Raw genomic sequence first — 20,771 nt, 5'->3', positions numbered from 1 at the left:
TACTCATTTTGTTCTGTTATAGCCTGAAATTAAATGTGATTACATTTTGATTTTGTGTCACTGACCTATATACAATACCCCATAACGTTAAAGTGGAATTATGTTTTTAGACGTCTTAACAAATTAATAAAAAGTGTAAAGGTGAAATATCTTGAGTCATTAATAAGTATTCAACCCCTTTCTTATGGCATGCCTAAATAACTTCAGGAGTAAACATTTGCTTAACAAGTCAGATAATAAGTATGCAATCTCATCTCTGTACCCCACACATACAATTATCTGTAAGGTCCCTCAGTAAAGCATGTGAATTTCAAATAAAGATTCAACCTCAAAGACCAGGGAGATTTTCCAATGCCTCACAAAGAAGGGCATCTATCGGTAGATGGGTGACAAAAAGCAGAACTTGAATATCCCTTGGTAAATTGAATATCCCATGGTAAAATATATTAATTACCCTTTGGATGGTATATCAATACACCCAGTCACCACAAAGTTACAAGTGTCCATACTAACTGAATTGCAAGAGAATAAGGAAACCGCTCAGGGATTTCACCATGAGACCAATGGTGACTTTAATTAGAGTCTATTAAAACTAGTTAGGGATAGGCGGGACGCAAATGTCTCAACTGGCCAATTGCCAGGGAAAATGCAGAGCGCCAGATTCAAATAAAATACTATAAAATTCTAACTTTCATTAAATCACACATGTAAGATACTCAATTAAAGCTACACTCATTGTGAATCCAGCCAACATGTCCGATTTTTAAAATGCTTTTCGGCGAAAGCATAAGAAGCTATTATCTGATAGCCTCAACCCTGCAGGCGCAACCCTGCAGGCGCTACACAAAACGCTGAAATAAAATATAAAACATGCATTACCTTTGACAAGCCTCTTTTGTTGGCACTCCAATATGTCCCATAAACATCACAATTGGTCCTTTTGTTTGATTAATTCCGTCCATATATATCCAAAATGTCCATTTATAAAGCACGTTTGATTCAGAAAAAAACAGCTTACAAAAAACGCAACGTCACTACAAAATATTTCAAAAGTTGCCTATGAACTTTGCCAAAATATTGCAAACTACTTGTGTAATACAACTTTAGGTATTTTTAAACGTTAATAATCGATCCAATTGTATATGGGGCAATCTATGTTCAATACAAGAATGAAAAAAAAACAGCGCCACTTTTCACGTCTTGCGCAACTCACAAAGGTGTACCCAGTTCCTAGTTGGCCTACTTCTTCATTGCACAAAGGAATAACCTCAACAAACTTCCACAGACTGGTGACATCCAGTGGCAGCGGTAGGAACTGAAAACAGGTTCCTAAGAAATATCCCTTGGCAATAACAAGTCAGGGAACAGAGAGAGGCAAAAAAAAAAATAATCTGAACAGTTAGTCCTCAGGGTTTTGCCTGCTACATAAGTTCTGTTATACTCACAGACATGATTAAAACAGTTTTAGAAACTTCAGAATGTTTTCTATCCAAATCTATGACTAATATGCATATCTTATATTATTGGCATGAGTAGCAGGAAGTTGAAATTGGGCACACTATTTATTCAAAAGTAAAAATTCTGCCCCCTAGCCCCATTAACACATCCCTGCGTCAATTTAAGTAATATAATTTTAAAATATATATAATTTTAAAAATCCCCATCAAAATCCTCAGTTTAAACTAGAGATATCAGTTTCTTGCATGGGTTGCGTCTCAATCCACCACATCCACCTATCGTCCTTCCGCATCTGCGGTGGAAGGTGGCCGAGCTACAGCAGCGTTTGTCAGACCATGAGACATCCGACAATCGGTCTTCTCAAAAAAACATCTGTACGGTTTGGACTAGTCTGAATTCATATTGCTGATGTGCCCATTTCTGTCTGTAGCTTCTGAACCGTTTGCGCTTCAAACTAATATGACCCCACTATGGAAAGGGCAGACTCTCACGGACATGATGGTGTTTTGCTCTACGACCCCCACAAGTGTCACGAGACTCTTCAGAAGGTAACTGATACAAAATAATGGAAGTATAGAGGTCATTTTGTGACACAAATAAGTGATTAAATATGTGTACAAAAAACTTAAATATTTCCTGAGCTTTCTTATACCTCCTTATACCTCGAGACTTCAAAACCTTATTCCTTATGATATTTTTTTTTACCGGTTGTTAGAGGACGGCTGTTAGAACCAGGCATAAATGGGCTAGATAGTCAGGTTTATCAACTCTAAATGGCTAAATATTAGTACTCCAATTCTATTTGACACAAGGTATGAATCCCAGTGTTTCCAGTGGATTTGCAGTTCACCAGGCCAGGCTCATTAATTTGACATCATGACAAGTGGGAACGCTGTGGTTGTGAAAACAGCTCATAAGGTCAGCTGTGGCACACAGCCCTCACATGCACATGTCACAGAATCACAAGTCCTTTAACAATCTACTGTAGGCAAAGGGCTTGCAGAGCTCAGGGGAATTCTCTTCAAATGCTCTGCTTGTAGAATAGGCCTTTCTTACTTTTGTCTTCAGATGAGAAGTTTTGATATTCCAACAATGAATGGCCTCCCCAATTGAATAGAATCTCAGATATAAGTCCTGGAATTATACAATATTATGCATGTAATTTTAGTCTTCATCAAACCAAGACTGCAGGGGTGATAAAATCTTTATGACTACAAAATGAAAATTGATGTTCTGACACAGAGTAAAACAGCAAAATTCACCACCCTTTAATTAAGCTCTGCAAGAAAACGCTCATGCATTCCATAGCATAATGCTATTTTCATCCAGCCATGTCCATCTACAGGACACTGACTGACCAGCACAGTCCTTCCATGAGGTACAAATTGCCTCTCTATAAACAAAGCATTATACAAAATAAATATGTTTCAACTGAGAAAGAGAGAGAAAGAGAGAGACACGGTCTGTAGAATCATATTTATGCTAATGCTGTCTTTTGCATATCAACAACAACAGAAAACGAACAGACCAAGAAAGAAGACAACTCTAAGCTTACCTTCTCTGTGGATTGGAAGGTGCCAAAGAAGATGGGGATGAAGGCCAGCCAGCTCTTACCTTCTCTGTGGACTGGGAGGTGCCAAAGAAGATGGGGATGAAGACCAGCCAGCTCTTACCTTCTCTGTGGACTGGGAGGGGCCAAAGAAGATGGGGATGAAGGCCAGCCAGATCTTACCTTCTCTGTGGACTGGGAGGTGCCAAAGAAGATGGGAATGAAGGCCAGCCAGACTATACAGGTGGTGTACATGGTGAAGCCGATGGGCTTGGCCTCGTTGAAGGTCTCCGGCACCCCCCGGGTCTTGATGGCGTACACCGTGCAGGTGACCATGAGCAGCATGCTGTAACCCAGCAGGCAGATCAGTGAAAGGTCAGAGATGTCACATTTGAGCACGCCACGGGCCATGTCCGGATTGGCCGTGCGCTGGTCCTCGTAGTCGATGATGGCCTGAGACGGGTCTACCCCAAACCAGATACACACACCCAGTAGCTGCACCAACGTCAGGCTGAAGGTGATGACCAGCTGGGAGGCTGGGGAGATGAACCTGGGGGCGCTCACCGACATGGATCCCTGCTCGAAGATGCGGTAGATGCGGTTAGTCTTGGTGAGCAGGGCTGCGTAGCTGATACTCATCCCTAGACCCAGGAAGATCCGTCTGAGGGAGCAGATGCCAACATCAGGGGCAGAAATCATGAGGAAGGTGGTGGCATAGCACATGAAGATACCAGTCAGCAGAACGTAGCTGAGCTCGCGGCCTGACGCCTTGACGATGGGTGTGTCGTTGTAGCGGATAAAGGTGACCACCACGAACAGAGTGGCCATGATGCCCGCTACGGAGATGAGGACAGGGATGATGGCCCATGGGGAGCTCCACTCCAGCTTGACAATGGGGATGGGACGGCAGGCAGTGTGGTTCTCGTTGGGACGCAGGTCAAAGCGACACATCTTGCAGCTGTAGGTGTCTGACTGGTACTGGTAGCCGTTGCAGCGCTCGCAGTGCCAGCAGCAAGGGATGCCCTTCACTATCTTCTTGCGCTCTCCGGCCTGGCAGGGGTGGCTGCAGATGGAGTAAGGGATCTGACGACCTCCACCTGGCCAGTGCATTGCTCGGATCTGAGGGGGGGGGGGGGGGGGGTACAGGAGGACACTTCACAAATAACTAACACTGTAACCCATAAACAGTCTCTTCTTGCTTAATAGCAATTACCACTGGCATACAGTTAGTTTTCGGGCTTCTTTCTCCTCTCCATTAAAAAGTCTATTACACATAATCACTATTTGTCTTATTGAAAGGATATATTTAGTGTTATGTTATTAACTTTTTTTTGCCATCAATGGTGGTTGTTAAATTCATAGGCGGAAAACGCATCCCCAAATGTGTATTTAATTAACAGCTATAAGAATCCTATTAAACTAAAAGCTCCTTTGGAAAGAGAATTGGCGCACGCCACAGGACTAGCATTTACACCACATTTACAACAACATTCACTGTCTTCCACCATTCACACAGCGTTGAGGTACAGACCCAGGTCGACTCCGTGGAAACAAATGTCTTTTTTCTTTCAATCTTTCTTCGCCCAAGGCCATCTCTTCATATTCCATTCAAACATTATTTGCAGGGCCGGCTTCATGTAATTCATTGTTATAGATTTGTAAGCTCCTGTGTCCACAACTCCACCATATTGTTTCACCAAGACAGTGGATGGTATCTGTTTTTAAGCTCTTATTGTTTTCTTTTCATCCCAGTCACTTGTTGTTAATCATTAAAGCACCCTCTGGATGTTTGCACCATTGAAGACATGTGCACAAAGCCGTAGCTAATGGTTAAGGAGGAATTATGAGCAAAGGAAGCACTAAAGTAGAACCAACAGAAGACAACATTCCATCAAAGTTTCTTTGGGAGGAGAACCACTGACACCAAATGGTGAAACAGGTAAAGGTCATTTGGAGGGCATAAGTCTGATAATATAACTAAAGTACTCTATCTGCATATTAAATATATAAAAAATAAATGCTTACGTTCAGATAGAGCTGTTCGGTCCAGTGGCCGATGATTTTGTACTCAGCTGTTCTGTTTCTGATCTGGTACTGATAAATCTCATAGCGACCAGGGGCATCTCCATTCTCATTGAAGAGCACTGGGTTGCCAGCTATTCCTGAAGGACAGAGGAGAGAGAGAATGAAAGCATTTATTTGAATTGTAATATATATATATATATGCATACACACACAAGTACCAGTCAAAAGTTTGGACACGCTCATTCAAGGGTTTTTCTTTATTTTTACTATTCTCTACATTGTAGAATAATATTGAAGACATCACAACTATGAAATAACAAATATGGAATCATATAGTAACCAAAAAACTGTTAAACAAATTTTAAAAATATATATATTTGAGATTCTTCAAAGTAGCCACACTTTGTCTTGATGACAGCTTTGCACACTCATGGCATTCTATCAACCAGCTTCACCTGGAATGCTTTTCCAAATGTCTTGAAGGAGTTCCCACATATGCTGGGCACTTGTTGGCTCCTTTTCCTTCACTCTGTGGCTCAACTCATCCCAAACCCTCTCAACTGATTGTGGATACCAAGTCGTCTGATGCAGCACACCATCACTCTCCTTCTTGGTCAAATAGCCCTTAATCGGCCTGGTGGTGGGTCATTGTCCTGTTGGAAAACAAATGATTGTCCCACTAAGTGCAAACCAGATGGGATGGTGTATCACTACAGAATACTGTGGTAGCCATGCTGGTTCAGTGTGCTTTGAATTCTAAACAAATCACAGAGAGTGTCACCAGCAAAGCAACCCACACCAACACACCTCCTCCTCAATGCCCATTGCTCGTGTTCCTTGGCACAAGGAAGTCTCTTCTTATTATTGGTGTCCTGTAGTAGTGGTTTCTTTGCAGAAATTCAACCATGAAGGCCTGATTCACACAGTCTCCTCTGAACTATTGACTTTGAGATGTGTCTCTTACTTGAACTCTGTGAAGCATTTATTTGGGCTGCAATTTCTGAGGCTGGTAACTCTATTGAACTTGTCCTCTGCAGCAAAGGTAACTCGGGGTCTTCCTTTCCTGTGGCGGTCCTCATGAGAGCCAAATTCATCATAGTGCTTGATGGTTTTTGCAACTGCACTTGAAGAAACTTTCAACATTTTTTTAATTTTCTGGAATGACTGACCTTCATGTTTTAAAGCAATGATGGACTGTCATTTCTCTTTGCCTTTTTGAGCTGCTCTTACCATAATATGGACTTCTACCTCACAACACAACCATTTTGCTCAACCTCATTAAGAAGGAAAGAAATTCCACAATTTAACTTTTAACAAGGCACACCTATTAATTGAAATGGATTTAATGTGACTACCTCATGAAGCTGGTTGAGAGAATGCCAAGAGTGTGCAAAGCTGTCATCACAGCAAAGGGTGGCTACTTTGAAGAATCTCAAATATATTTAGATTTGTTTCACACTTTTTTTTAAAGACCCCTACTGTATTCATATATATATATATATATAAATATATACAAAAAAGTCAAAGCAGAATATGCAAATGTAGGCGGGTAACCAAAATAAATATGAAAATTCAACTTCTCTATTCAAGAAAGTTTGAAATGTAACTTGTGGGGTGAGGAGAGAATAAGTGGCATATGCTGATTGTATATTCTCTCTCTGGTCTGTTCTGTCTAGGGGTTTCTGCCTAGTCAAATCATCTCTTCAGTCATCTATTAAAATGTTTTCTTCCATTCTCTAAGTGAAAACTGTGGGTGGGGGGATTTTGGGAAACAGCTTTTGTGAGAATAATGTCAAACTACAATGTGTTACTGTGTAGTGTTATCGCACACTGAAATTCTTTGTTAATGTTTTTCCCCAATATGTTTTGCCATTCGAGCTATAGTAATGGTATGTCACATGACTTAGAAGCCAAATGTCTGCAGATTCTCACCATCAACAAAACTGTCCCCACTACACAACAAACAATACACAACAACATATTTTCCTGAGATTCTCCTTTGTGATATTATAAATGATTTAAACTACACAACAACATTTACTTCTCAAAGAAGCCCCTTTGAATATATTAAGTATAGCATCACTGCTCTCTGCTGAGGATGCAAAGAGTACATCCCTATCGACTTCCACTTCAAAACTCAAGTTTGAACATGCAGCAGTACACAGCCATCCACTGATGGAAGGCGTAAGGCGCTGGCATTTCCCTTTTCATGCCTGGCTTATCAACAAGTCTCCCCAAGCACAATGGGTGTCCCATCTTACAAACAAGGGGGAAAGCGTGGATGATCTCGGCGGTTCGGATTTCTGCTGAAGAGTATGCTTGTTCCTTCTCTTTGTTTAGCATCAGGCGGAAGACGTACGCAGCAGCCTAATCCACATCTCGATGAGCCAGCCCCTCTGGATTAAGGATTTACTGTGTGCTCAGCCGTGCCTCAGCGACAATGCAGCCCCACATCTCACAGCAAAAGAAGCAGATGAGAGGGATTACAGCAGATGTTATTTATGAAGGAGATATGTTTAAAAAGCACTCTCCATGAGTGTAATCATTTGTATCGTTTGTATCTGGGATTATAATCATAGTATTTTTCCATTACAATTATTTTTTACAAAAAGACATAGCTTTCCCACTGGCTCAGTTGGATCTGTGTATTAGGGCGTGTTAAGGATTTGAGGCTGTAGCCCATCGCATGGCACTGGCACCATGCTGTCACTGTGAAAGGAAAATGGATCCTGACTGCCACATTGGTCCTTTCAGACACTAATGTGGCACCACAGCCTGCCACTGCAGATCTAATTACATTTAACAGTTTACGGTCTTTTGGTCATGCTTGCTGCTCCAATCTGAGGTTGGCCCAGAGATTATTGGCATCTCTTAACCAGGCTGTTCTCTAGATGGACTGTATGTTCATGGCATGCCTTCTGGCATGCATGTCCTCATATATGTATGAGTTTTAGCCAACTTCTCAGACTATCATTGTCATGCAGGCATGCCGTAGCAATACTGTCTTGTCATACATGGCATGACAACGATAGTAAGAGAAGCTGGTTGAAGATCACGCAGATTTAGGGACATGCTATAGTACAGGCTATAGTACAGACTACAGTACAGGCTACAGTACAGGCTACAGTACAAGCTACAGTACAGGCCACAGTACAGGCCACAGTACAGGCTACAGTACGGGCCACAGTACAGGCTACAGTACAGGCTACAGTACAGGCCACAGTACAGGCTACAGTACAGGCTACAGTACAGGCCACAGTACAGGCTACAGTACAGGCTACAGTACAGGCCACAGTACATGCTACAGTACAGGCTACAGTACAGGCCACAGTACAGGCTACAGTACAGTCCACAGTACAGGCTACAGTACAGGCTACAGTACAGGCTACAGTACAGGCTACAGTACAGACCACAGTACAGTCCACAGTACAGGCCACAGTACAGGCCACAGAACAGGCTACAGTACAGGCTACAGTACAGGTCTGCAGATGCATGTCAGAAACATTACAGTCCAGACTTAAGGCTCAGACAAATTTTTGTGCATTGTATGTTACTTTTTAGTACCATTGTTCTCCAGAGCTACATTTAAAAGGCTTTTGGTTTGACATTATGGCTAGGGAGTAAAGTTTTTCCTGGTTAAGTTATGTAGTAAGGAAAACTCGGAGTACTAATGGAAACTGAGTATCCGAAAGGTGTATCCTCACAGCAGACTGACATAGTGATAGTAAACCACTTTAGAGTATACCATACCAGAGCCGAAACTGAGGGCATTGTATGATACCATAAGCAAAAATCTATATATCCTCTTGCAGTCACCACAGCAAAACCCTGAAGACTTGAAATTAGCTAAATATTTTCATAACTTTTATTCAGAAGTTTCCTGAAGCATATTTTCGACTACAGAAACAAGGTCCTGAGAGCAATCTTCAAAATTGCAGCCATTTTGCAGTCCTGAAAATGAAATTGAATGCACTCTCGGCGCATTGTTTAGTTTCTCTTTATGCAGTCCATTGTCCTTGGAGTCATTTCCTATTCAGGAGCCGAGCTGAGCCGTCTAACAGTTGCCACACTCACACTTCCATGCACTTAGCCTACAGACTCACTCACCCTCCAAGTGTGATATTATCTGAAGAGAAGTTCAGCAATGAATGAGCAGGGCATTTTTCCTGCTATTTTATGGTTGATTTGTCTCTCGTGATTCAACCTCTCATTATTTTTTACAATCAAGAAACATGAATAGTATGTGATTGGACTGAATACGAAAGTTGAGTCTCTCTCTGGAGAGCTCAGATAGACACGATAAGCTGATTAAACTTGATAGAGGTACAGTTTGTGAATCTTGTGTGATTTTAATGTTCACAACGGCGCAAAAAAATAAATGCTGTATTGTCATGTACACCGGATAGGTGAAATATGTTGTTTTACAGGGTCAGCCATAGTAGTATGGCACCGCTGGAGCAAATTAGGGTTAAATGACTTGCTCGAGGGCAAACCTACACATTTTTCACCTTGATAGCTCGGGTTTTCGAACTAGAGAACTTTAGGTTACTGGCCCAAAGCTCTAACCGCTAGGTTACCTGCCACCTGCCATTTAGGAAAAGGTTACGATTATTTCAACAGAGGATTCGTGGACCCTAGTGTGTTCAGTGTTAAATGACACAATTCTGTTGGCATGTGATTGAGGAAAGAGAAGGCTGATACACATTCATACTCATCATCCTAGCATAACAATTATCCTCAACAATCACGAGTCATGATCCTAACATAACAATTATCCTCAACAATCACAACTCATCATCCTAGCATAACAATTATCCTCAACAATCACAACTCATCATCCTAGCATAACAATTATCCTCAACAATCACAACTCATCATCCTAGCATAACAAGTATCCTCAACAATCACAACTCATCATCCTAGCATAACAAGTATCCTCAACAATCACTCTCTATTTGCCACATTTTCAAACCCATTACGAATTCTCTAACCAAGTAGGACACAGTTTAACATTGCAGTCCAAGAGCCAGCTATATCCATAGAGGGATAGACTGTATGGATTATGAAGAAACTAGACAGATCCACAGGAATCATGCGGTGACACAAGTTATCTGAACAAGGATGGTGAGCATCATTTTTAAGACCCATTGACATTAGATAAAGGTCATTATGATTGACAACAACAACAAAAAACATTATTTTGGTGAACGAGTTCATTAGAAAGTGTATGGATGATGTCGTTCCCATAGCAATGATTAAAACATTCCCAAACCAGAAACCGTGCACTGCTTTTAACCAGGGAAAGGTGACCGGAAACATGACTGAATACAGACCGAATACAAACAGTGTAGCTATTCCGTCCGCAAGGCAATCAAACAAGCTAAGCGTCAGTATAGAGACAAAGTAGAATCTCAATTCAACGGCTCAGATACGAGAGGTATGTGGAAGGGTCTACAGTCAATCACGGATTACAAAAAGAAAACCAGACCCATCTCGGACCAGAATGTCTTGCTCCCAGGCAGACTAAATAACTGTTTTGCCCGCTTTGAGGACAATACAGTGCCACTGACACGGCCCGCAAACAAAACCTGCGGACTCTCATACACTGCAGCCGATGTGAGTAAAACATTGATGTGAGTAAAACATTTAAACGTGTTAACCCTCGCAAGGCTGCAGGCCCAGACGGCATCCCCAGCCGTGCCCTCAGAGCATGCGCAGACCAGCTGGCTGGTGTGTTTATGGACATATTCAATCAATCCTTATCCCAGTCTGCTGTTCCCACATGCTACAAGAGGGCCACCATTGTCCCTGTTCCCAAGAAAGCTAAGGTATCTGAGCTAAACGACTACCGCCCTGTACCACTCACTTCCGTCATCATGAAGTGCTTTGAGAGACTAGTCAAGGACCATATCACCTCCACCCTACCTGACACACTAGACCCAGTCCAATTTTCTTACCGCACAAATAGGTCCACAGACGATGCAATCTCAACCACACTGCACACTGCCCTAACCCATCTGGACAAGAGGAATACCTATGTGAGAATGCTGTTCATCGACTACATCTCAGCATTTAACACCATAGTACCCTCCAAACTCGTCATCAAGCTCGAGACCCTAGGACTCGAAAAAAAACCTGTGCAACTGGGTACTGGACTTCCTGACGGGCTGCCCCCAGGTGGTGAGGGTAGGTAACAACATCTCCACCCCGCTGATCCTCTACACTGGGGCCCCACAAGGGTGCGTTCTGAGCCCTCTCCTGTACTCCCTGTTCACCCACGACTGCGTGGCCATGCACGCCTCCAACTCAATCATCAAGTTTGCGGACGACACTACAGTGGTAGGCTTGATTACCAACAACGACAAGACGGCCTACAGGGAGGAGGTGAGGTTCCTCGGAGTGTGGTGTCAGGAAAATAACCTCACACTCAACGTCAAAAAAACAAAGGAGATGATTGTGGACTTCAGGAAACAGCAGAGGGAGCACCCCCCTATCCACATTGATGGGACAGTAGTGGAGAGGGTAGTAAGTTTTAAGTTCCTCGAGGTACCCATCACGGACAAACTGAATTGGTCCACCCACACAGACAGCGTCGTGAAGAAGGCGCAGCAGCGCCTCTTCAACCTCAGGAGGCTGAAGAAATTCGGCTTGTCACCAAAAGCACTCACAAACTTCTACAGATGCACAATCGAGAGCATCCTGTCGGGCTGTATCACCGCCTGGTACGGCAACTGCTCCGCCCACAACCGTAAGGCTCTCCAGAGTGTAGTGAGGTCTGCACAACGCATCACCGGGGGCAAACTACCTGCCCTCCAGGACACCTACACCACCCGTTGTCACAGGAAGTCCATAAAGATCAAGGACAACAACCACCCGAGCCACTGCCTGTTCACCCCGCTATCATCCAGAAGGCGAAGTCAGTACAGGTGCATTAAAGCAGGGACCGAGAGACTGAAAAACAGCTTCTATCTCAAGGCCATCAGACTGTTAAACAGACACCACTAACATTGAGTGGCTGCTGCCAACACACTGACTCAACTCCAGCCACTTTAATAATGGGAATTGATGGAAATTGATGTAAAATATATCACTAGCCACTTTAATTAAACAATGCTACTTCATATAATGTTTACATACCCTACATTACTCATCTCATATGTATATGTATTTACCTCCCCCTAATATCATCTACTACATCTTTATGTAATACATGTATCACTAGCCACTTTAAACTATGCAACATTTTTTACATACCCTACATTACTTCTCATATGTATATACTGTACTCGATACCATCTACTGCATCTTGCCTATGCCGTTCTGTACCATCACTCATTCATATGTCTTTATGTACATATTCTTTTTCCCTTTACACTTGTGTGTATAAGGTAGTAGTTTTGGAATTGTTAGGTTAGATTACTCGTTGGTTATTACTGCATTGTCGGAACTAGAAGCACAAGCATTTCGCTACACTCACATTAACATCTGCTAACCGTGTGTATGTGACAAATAAATTTGATTTGATTTTAAACTGGATTCTGATTGGCTGACAGCTGTAGTATATCAGACCATATACCACAGGTATGACCAAACATTTATTTGTATTTCTCTAATTACATTCGTAACCGGTTTATAATAGCAATAAGGCCCCTCGGATGTTTGTTGTATATGGCCAATATACCATGGCTATCTATGTTTTGTCGTGCTTAAAAATAGCTCTTTGCCGTGATATATTGGCCATATACAACACCTCGTCGGGCCTCAATGCTTAAGTATATTCCATTCTATATTCCATTCCATTTTCAATATCTAGATAGAAAATACATTTCAGTAGATAAAGAGGCATCATTGGTGCAGCCATGTATTTACAGACTATTGGCGCTATTCCACCTCAGTTCTCCAGGTGTGTTCTTTGTCCAGCTGTCCATTTCAACTAGTTGTAAGTAACAGCATGCTGAGGCTGCCTGGTCAAGGCCTGTGTTGAGGGGGAGCGATTAGGCTTGTCATGTGGCACACATTGCATGTCTAAATGGGGCCTATCTGTGTCAGGGGCCTAATGAGGGCCCTTAGTGGACTCCGTTGGCACATACGCACACACACATACGCCCACATGCACACAAACATGCCCGTACACACACACACGCACACACACACACAGACACACACACACACACACACACAAGACTACATTACAGTGATGGAGCGATCATGCAGTACATTGTAACTCAGGCTTATTCGCTCCACTGAAACACTACTCTTGAGATGACTGAAAGTCAGGCCTATTTGTTCTACTGAAACACTACTCTTGAGATGACTGAAACTCAGGCCTGTTCGCTCCACTGAATGCTTTTTCGAGTTAATGGATTATCAGAAATGATGTTCAATATGTGAAATGGGAAATAAAGAGAGGAAGAAAATGGACATGGTGTTGTGAGGATCACTAAAGGATTTCCCAGGGAATAGTCATAATAAAGGAAAGAGAGAACACAGAGATGCAGAGAGGGACCCTCAAGGGCCCAACAGAACAGATACAGTATAATGGTGATGCTCCATCTTGACGGCCATGACAGACAAGGCCAACACTTCCCCCCTGGCAGAGACCGGAGAGGATATGATGTGGTATGAGACTTCTCCTCCGGTTGTTTACATTGCAGATTTACTCTCTCAATTCAATACAATTTCAATTTAAGGGACTTTATTGGCATTGGAAACATAGGTTTACTTTTCCAAAGAAAGTGAAATAGATAATAAATATGAATGAAATGTACAGTAAACATTACACTCAAAAGTTTGAAAAAAATTAAGACATTTCAAATGTCATATTATTTCTATATACAGTGTTCTAATGATGTGAAAATAGTTAAAGTACAAAAGGGAAAATAAATAAACATAATTAAAGGTTGTATTTACAATAGTGTTCACTGGTTGCCCTTTTCTTGTGGCAAAAGGTCACAATCTTGCTGCTGTGATTGCACACTGTGGTATTTCACCCAATAGATATGGGATTTTATCAAAATTGGATTTGTTTTCAAATTCTTTGTGGGTCTGTGTATTCTGAGAGAAATATGTGTCTCTAATATGGTAATAGTTTTTGATTTGTTAGAGAAGTTTGAAATATCCAATAAATGTCGTTCCACTTCATGATTGTGTCCCACTTGTTGTTGATTCTTCACAAAAAAATACAGTTTTATATCTTTATGTTTGAAGCCTGAAATGTGGCAAAAGGTCGCAAAGTTCAAGGGGGCCGAATACTTTCGCAAGGCACTGTATTTGCCAGGTGGTTAGGAAATGCAGCTCATCTTCCACCTCATTTTGTGGGCAGTGTGCACATAGCCCGTCTTCTCTTGAGATCCAGGTCTGCATTCAGCGGCCTTTCTCAATAGCAAGGCTATGCTCACTGAGTCTGTACATAGTCAAAGATTTCCTTAATTTTGGGTCAGTCACAGTAGTCAGGTATTCTGCTCTGTTTTCTTGTAAATTCTTTCCAATGTGTCAAGTAATTATCTTTTTATATTTTTGCATAATTCTGAATGCAGAGTCTCAATTTGGTGTTTGGCCCATTTTGTGAATTCTTGGTTGGTGAGCAGACCCCGCCCTCACAACCATAAAGGGCAATGGGTTCTAATAACTATTCAAGTATTTTTAGACAGATCCTAATTGGTATGTCAAATTTTATGTTCCTTTGTATGGCAGAGAAGGCCCTTCTTGCCTTGTCTCTCAGATCATTCACAGCTTTGTTGACGTTACCTGTGGCGCTGATGTTTAGGCCGAGGTATGTATTGTTTTTTTGTGTGCTCTACGGCAATGGTGTCTAGATGGAGTTTGTATTCATGGTTCTGGCAACTAGACCTTTTTTGGAACACCATTATTTTGTCTTACTGAGATTTGCTGTCAGAGCCCATGACTGACGTAATCTGTGCAGAAGATCTAGGTGCGCTGTAGACTCTCCTTAGTTGTGGAAGGAAGCACCAGATCATCAGCAAACAGAGGCCGGGTGTTGCAGACTGTTTAAGTCCCTTCGTCAATTCGTTGATATAAACTCAGAAAAAAGAAACGTCCCTTTTTCAGGACCCTGTCTTTCAAAGAGAATTTGTAAAAATCCAAATAACTTCACAGATCTTCATTGTGAAGGTTTTAAACACTGTTTCCCATGCTTGTTCAAAGAACCATAGATAATTAATGAACATGCACCTGTGGAAAGGTCGTTAAGACACTAACAGCTTACAGACGGTAGGCAATTAAGGTCACAGTTATGAAAACTTAGGACAATGAAGAGGCCTTTCTACTGACTCTGAAAAACACCAAAAGGAAGATGCTCAGGGTCCCTGCTCATCTGCATGAACATGCCTTAGGCATGCTGCAAGGAGCCATGAGGGCTGCAAATGTGGCCAGGTCAATAAATTGCAATGTCCGTACTGTGAGACGCCAAAGACAGCGCTACAGGGAGACAGGACAGACAGCTGATCGTCCTCGCAGTGGCAGACCACGTGTAACAACACCTGAACAGGATTGGTACATCCTAACATCACACCTGTGGGACAAGTACAGGATGGCCACAACAACTGCCAGAGTTACACCAGGAATGCACAATCCCTCCCTCAGTGCTCAGACTGTCTGCAATAGGCTGAGAGAGGCTGGACTGAGGGCAAACCCACCGTCGTTGGACCAGACCGGACTGGCAAAAAGTGCTCTTCATGGTCTGGGTCATCGGACTGAGCTTGTTGTCATTGCAGGCAATCTCAACGCTATGCATTACAGGGAAGACATCCTCCTTCCTCATGTGGTACCCTTCCTGCAGGCTCATCCTGACATGACCCTCCAGCATGACAATGCCACCAGCCATACTGCTCCTTCTGTGCATGATTTCCTGCAAGACAGGAATGTCAGGGTTCTGCCATGACCAGCGAAGATTCAGGATCTCAATCCCATTGAGCACGTCTGGGACTTGTTGTATTGGAGGGTGAGCGCTAGGGCCATTCCCCCCAGAAATGTACTTGCAGGTGCCTTGGTGGAAGAGTGGGGTAACATCTCACAGAAAAAAACTGGCAAATCTGGTGCAGTCCATTAGGGGGAGATGCACTGCAGTACTTAATGCAGCTGGTGGCCACAGATGTTGAATCTTTTTATGTTCATACAAATATTTACACATGTTAAATTTGCTGAAAATAAACGCAGTTGACAGTGAGAGGATGTTTATTTTTTTTGCTGAGTTTATATGTTTAAGAGGCTGCATCCCTATCATCCCTTAAGCTGCATCCCTATCTCCCTCTGGCCCTGTGGAAAGAAGTGTGTTTTTACCAATTTTAACCGCACACTTGCTGTTTGTGTACAAGGATTTTAAAATGTTGTATGTTTCTCCTCCAACACCATTTTCCATCAATTTGTATAGCAGACCCTCATGGCATATTGAGTCAAAAGCTTTTTTTTAAATCAACAAAGCATGAGACTTTGCCTTTGTTTTGGTTTGCTTGTTTGTCAATTAGGGTGTGCAGGGTGAATATGTGGTCTGTCGTACAGTAATTTGGTAAAAAGTCAATTTGACATTTGCTCAGTACATTTGCTGAGGAATTGTACGAGCCTGCTGTTAATGATAATGCAGAGGATTTTCCTAAGGTTGCTGTTGAAGAATATCCCACGGTAGTTATTGGGGTCAAATTTGTCTCCACTTTTGTGGATTGGGGAATATGTCAGATGTTAAAGAGTTTAAGTATAGCCAATTGGAATTTGTGGTCTGAAAATTTTATCATTTCATTTAGGATACCATCAACCCTACAGGCCTTTGTGGGTTGGAGGGTCTGTATTTTGTCCTGTAGTTCATTCAATGGAATTGAAGAATCCAGTGGGGTCTGGTAGTCTTTAATAGTTGATTCTAAGATTTGTATTTGATCATGTATATGTTTTTGCTGTTTGTTCTTTGTTACAGAGCCAAAAATATTGGAGAAGTGGTGTATCCATACATCTTCATTTTGAGTAGATAACTCTTCCTGTTGTTGTTTGTTTAGAGTTTCCCACAAGTGGTTCGATTATATGGATTCTTGACAGATTTCTGACTTCTTCTTCACTAGTGTATTTCTGTATTGTTTTAAGGTTTTTGTTTGGATAGGTTTCAAAATAAATTATTAGGTTTTTGCATTCTTCATCAAACCATTTGCCATTGTTGTTAATTTTCTTAGCTTGTCTGCTTGAACGTTTTAGATTTGCTAGGGAAGCTGAGAGGTCAGGTTTATGTTTACTACTGCCGAGTTTACACTTTCAAAATCACAGTAAAACCTTTTGTTTTATGTGAAATTGTCTAGAAGGGATTGAATTTGTTTTTTGCCAAATTGTTTTTTGGTAGATTTCCACACCCTTTTCCTTCCAGCTATAGCATTTCTTAATATTATTCCATTCCTTTAGCTTTGATCACTCATGATTGAGCACAGCTCTGTTCAAGAAGAGTGTGATTTGTTGTGATCTGATAGGGGTGTCAGTGGACTGACTGTGAACACTCTGAGAGACTCGGGGTTGAGGTCAGTGATAAAGTAGTCTACAGTACAACTGCCAGGAGATGAGCTATAGGTGTACCTACCATAGGTGTCCACTCGAAGCCTACCATTGACTATGTACATACCCAGCGCCAGACAGAGCTGCAGGAGCTGTGACCCGTTTTTGTTGTCGTAGTTGTGTCTAGGGGGGCATATGGGGGAGGGAATGCTGACCTCCAGGTATGTGTTTGTTCCCCTGTGTGCTGAGGTTTCCAGTTATTGTCCAGTTCTTGTCCAGTTCTGGCATTTAGGTCTCCACAGACTGGTACATGTCCTTGAGCCCGGAAATTGTTGATCTCCCCCTCTAGGATGGAGAAGCTGTTAAAGTTAAAGTATGGGGATTCTATTGGGGAGATATAGGTAGCACACAAGGACATTTTCCTCTGTTGAGATAATTTCCCTATTCATTTCTAGACAGATGTAAAATGTTCCTGTTTTGATGAATTTAAAAGAGTGGGTTAGCCCTGCTCTATTTCAAATTAGCATACCCCCTGAGTCTCTTCCCTGTTTCACACCTGGTAGTTTGGTGGATGGGACTCCCAGCTCTCTGTAACCTAGAGGGCAACCAGTGGGTCCGTCTCCTTTATACCATGGTTCTTGTAGGATGGCAATGCCTGTATTTCCAATATTCTTTGATTAGGTCTGGGTTTATGCTCTTTAGGCCAAAGGCATATGACCTCAGATCTTGTATATTCCAGGATCAGATAGTAAAAGCTTTGTGTTCCATAGTGTCTAATGTTGTTTTTGTGTGGTTTAGACCGGGACCATCACAGTAGGTGTGAGCAGAGCATATTGAGCATCTGATACATACCTCTTAGGTCACAGGATGGGGCTTGGGCGGATGTAATAGTGGGGGTTGGGCCTGTTGCTCTTCTCACGGCTTGGGCATAATGTCCTGCTGTCATGTTGAGGTCCTCTCTCTCTCTCTCTCTACTACTTTTCACTAAATTAACCTTTGCTATCTTCTCTAGTACTCTCAAGCTGGGCTATCATACCCATAGACCATACTCATGAAAGAAGTGGACACCAGTTAATGTCCTCAGAGTTCACCTATTAGAATATTCATTGATCTGGCCAAGGCTTTCGACTCTGTCAATCACCATATCCTCATCGGCAGACTCGACAGCCTTGGTTTCTCAAATGATTGCCTCGCCTGGTTCACCAACTACTTCTCTGATAGAGTTCAGTGTGTCAAATCGGAGGGTCTGCTGTCCGGACCTCTGGCAGTCTCTATGGGGGTGCCACAGGGTTCAATTCTTGGACCGACTCTCTTCTCTGTATACATCAATGAGGTCGCTCTTGCTGCTGGTGAGTCCCTGATCCACCTCTACGCAGACGACACCATTCTGTATACTTCCGGCCCTTCTCTGGACACTGTGTTAACAACCCTCCAGGCAAGCTTCAATGCCATACAACTCTCCTTCCGTGGCCTCCAATTGCTCTTGAATGCAAGTAAAACTAAATGCATGCTCTTCAACCGATCGCTGCCTGCACCTACCCGCCTGTCCAACATCACTACTCTGGACGGCTCTGACTTAGAATACGTGGACAACTACAAATACTTAGGTGTCTGGTTAGATTGTAAACTCTCCTTCCAGACCCATATCAAACATCTCCAATCCAAAGTTAAATCTAGAATTGGCTTCCTATTTCGCAACAAAGCATCCTTCACTCATGCTGCCAAACATACCCTTGTAAAACTGACCATCCTACCAATCCTCGACTTTGGCGATGTCATTTACAAAATAGCCTCCAATACCCTACTCAACAAATTGGATGCAGTCTATCACAGTGCAATCCGTTTTATCACCAAAGCCCCATATACTACCCACCATTGCGACCTGTACGCTCTCGTTGGCTGGCCCTCGCTTCATACTCGTCGCCAAACCCACTGGCTCCATGTCATCTACAAGACCCTGCTAGGTAAAGTCCCCCCTTATCTCAGCTCGCTGGTCACCATAGCATCTCCCACCTGTAGCACACGCTCCAGCAGGTATATCTCTCTAGTCACCCCCAAAACCAATTCTTTCTTTGGCCGCCTCTCCTTCCAGTTCTCTGCTGCCAATGACTGGAACGAACTACAAAAATCTCTGAAACTGGAAACACTTATCTCCCTCACTAGCTTTAAGCACCAACTGTCAGAGCAGCTCACAGATTACTGCACCTGTACATAGCCCACCTATAATTTAGCCCAAACAACTACCTCTTTCCCAACTGTATTTAATTTTAATTTATTTATTTATTTTGCTCCTTTGCACCCCATTATTTTTTTATTTCTACTTTGCACATTCTTCCATTGCAAAACTACCATTCCAGTATTTTACTTGCTATATTGTATTTACTTTGCCATCTTGGCCTTTTTTGCCTTTACCTCCCTTCTCACCTCATTTGCTCACATTGTATATAGACTTGTTTATACTGCATTATTGACTGTATGTTTGTTTTTACTCCATGTGTAACTCTGTGTCGTTTTATCTGTCGAACTGCTTTGCTTTATCTTGGCCAGGTCGCAATTGTAAATGAGAACTTGTTCTCAACTTGCCTACCTGGTTAAATAAAGGTAAAATAAAATAAATAAATAAATAAAAGAATCAAAATGTTGATGTACTCATGATACAGTATTTAATGTACCTTGCCATGTAATTTAGAAACAATATGAGGTAGGAACTAGTTCAGATTACATTTTTTTAAACTAACATTTACATTCCTGTTTCCCCATTTGTAATTATAAGCCAGCAATATAGGTATGTACTGTATGTTTAGTGTGCAGTCATTGGCTGACTTCGATGCTGTGTGTAAGGCCTTCTTTTTTATGCGCCTTAACTGATGTGAAGCCTTGTTCTTCAAGTTCATGTAAAAAAAAAGAGAACATCTGATGGCATGCAGATTTTTTTTTACAATTTCAATTGGCAGTGGCTGAGACACACAACAATGAAGAATTGGCACTTCCCTGAGAAGAGGGGAAAAGAAGCACGCTGAGAGGGAAAAACCCACAGTGCTTTGCCTTTGTTCCATAGTCACAACTGCAGTGTCTGTGGAGACTGACAGTCGAAAGGCCCACTGCATTGTGTCTGCAGTAGAGTTAAAAGACAAAAATAAAACACTGTTTCTCAGACGTGATAGCAGCAGACTCAGAACACTGATGGGAAGCTTCATTCAATCGCAGCTCATTGAAGTTTCATGCCAGTCTTTGGAGCATCAAAGGAAGAAGTGGG

At 42.3% G+C, this 20,771-nt stretch overlaps 1 protein-coding gene across 1 annotated transcript in view; it reads right to left on the bottom strand.

Moving 5' to 3' along the window:
• LOC109878670 (metabotropic glutamate receptor 4-like) overlaps nucleotides 1–20,771 on the bottom strand; it is a 287,551-nt gene that overhangs the window by 23,692 nt on the left and 243,088 nt on the right. Inside the window, exons 8-9 of the mRNA XM_020470908.2 lie at nucleotides 5,033–5,169; nucleotides 3,191–4,126 (exon numbers count right to left, since the gene is read on the bottom strand). Of these exons, the coding sequence (XP_020326497.1) occupies nucleotides 3,191–4,126; nucleotides 5,033–5,169 (1,073 nt within the window). The remainder of the gene's footprint in view (nucleotides 1–3,190; nucleotides 4,127–5,032; nucleotides 5,170–20,771) is intronic.

Source organism: Oncorhynchus kisutch, linkage group LG1 (genome assembly GCF_002021735.2).
Source record: "Oncorhynchus kisutch isolate 150728-3 linkage group LG1, Okis_V2, whole genome shotgun sequence".
Taxonomy (NCBI): Eukaryota; Metazoa; Chordata; class Actinopteri; order Salmoniformes; family Salmonidae; genus Oncorhynchus; species Oncorhynchus kisutch.
This window is presented reverse-complemented; position numbering and strand designations above follow the sequence as displayed.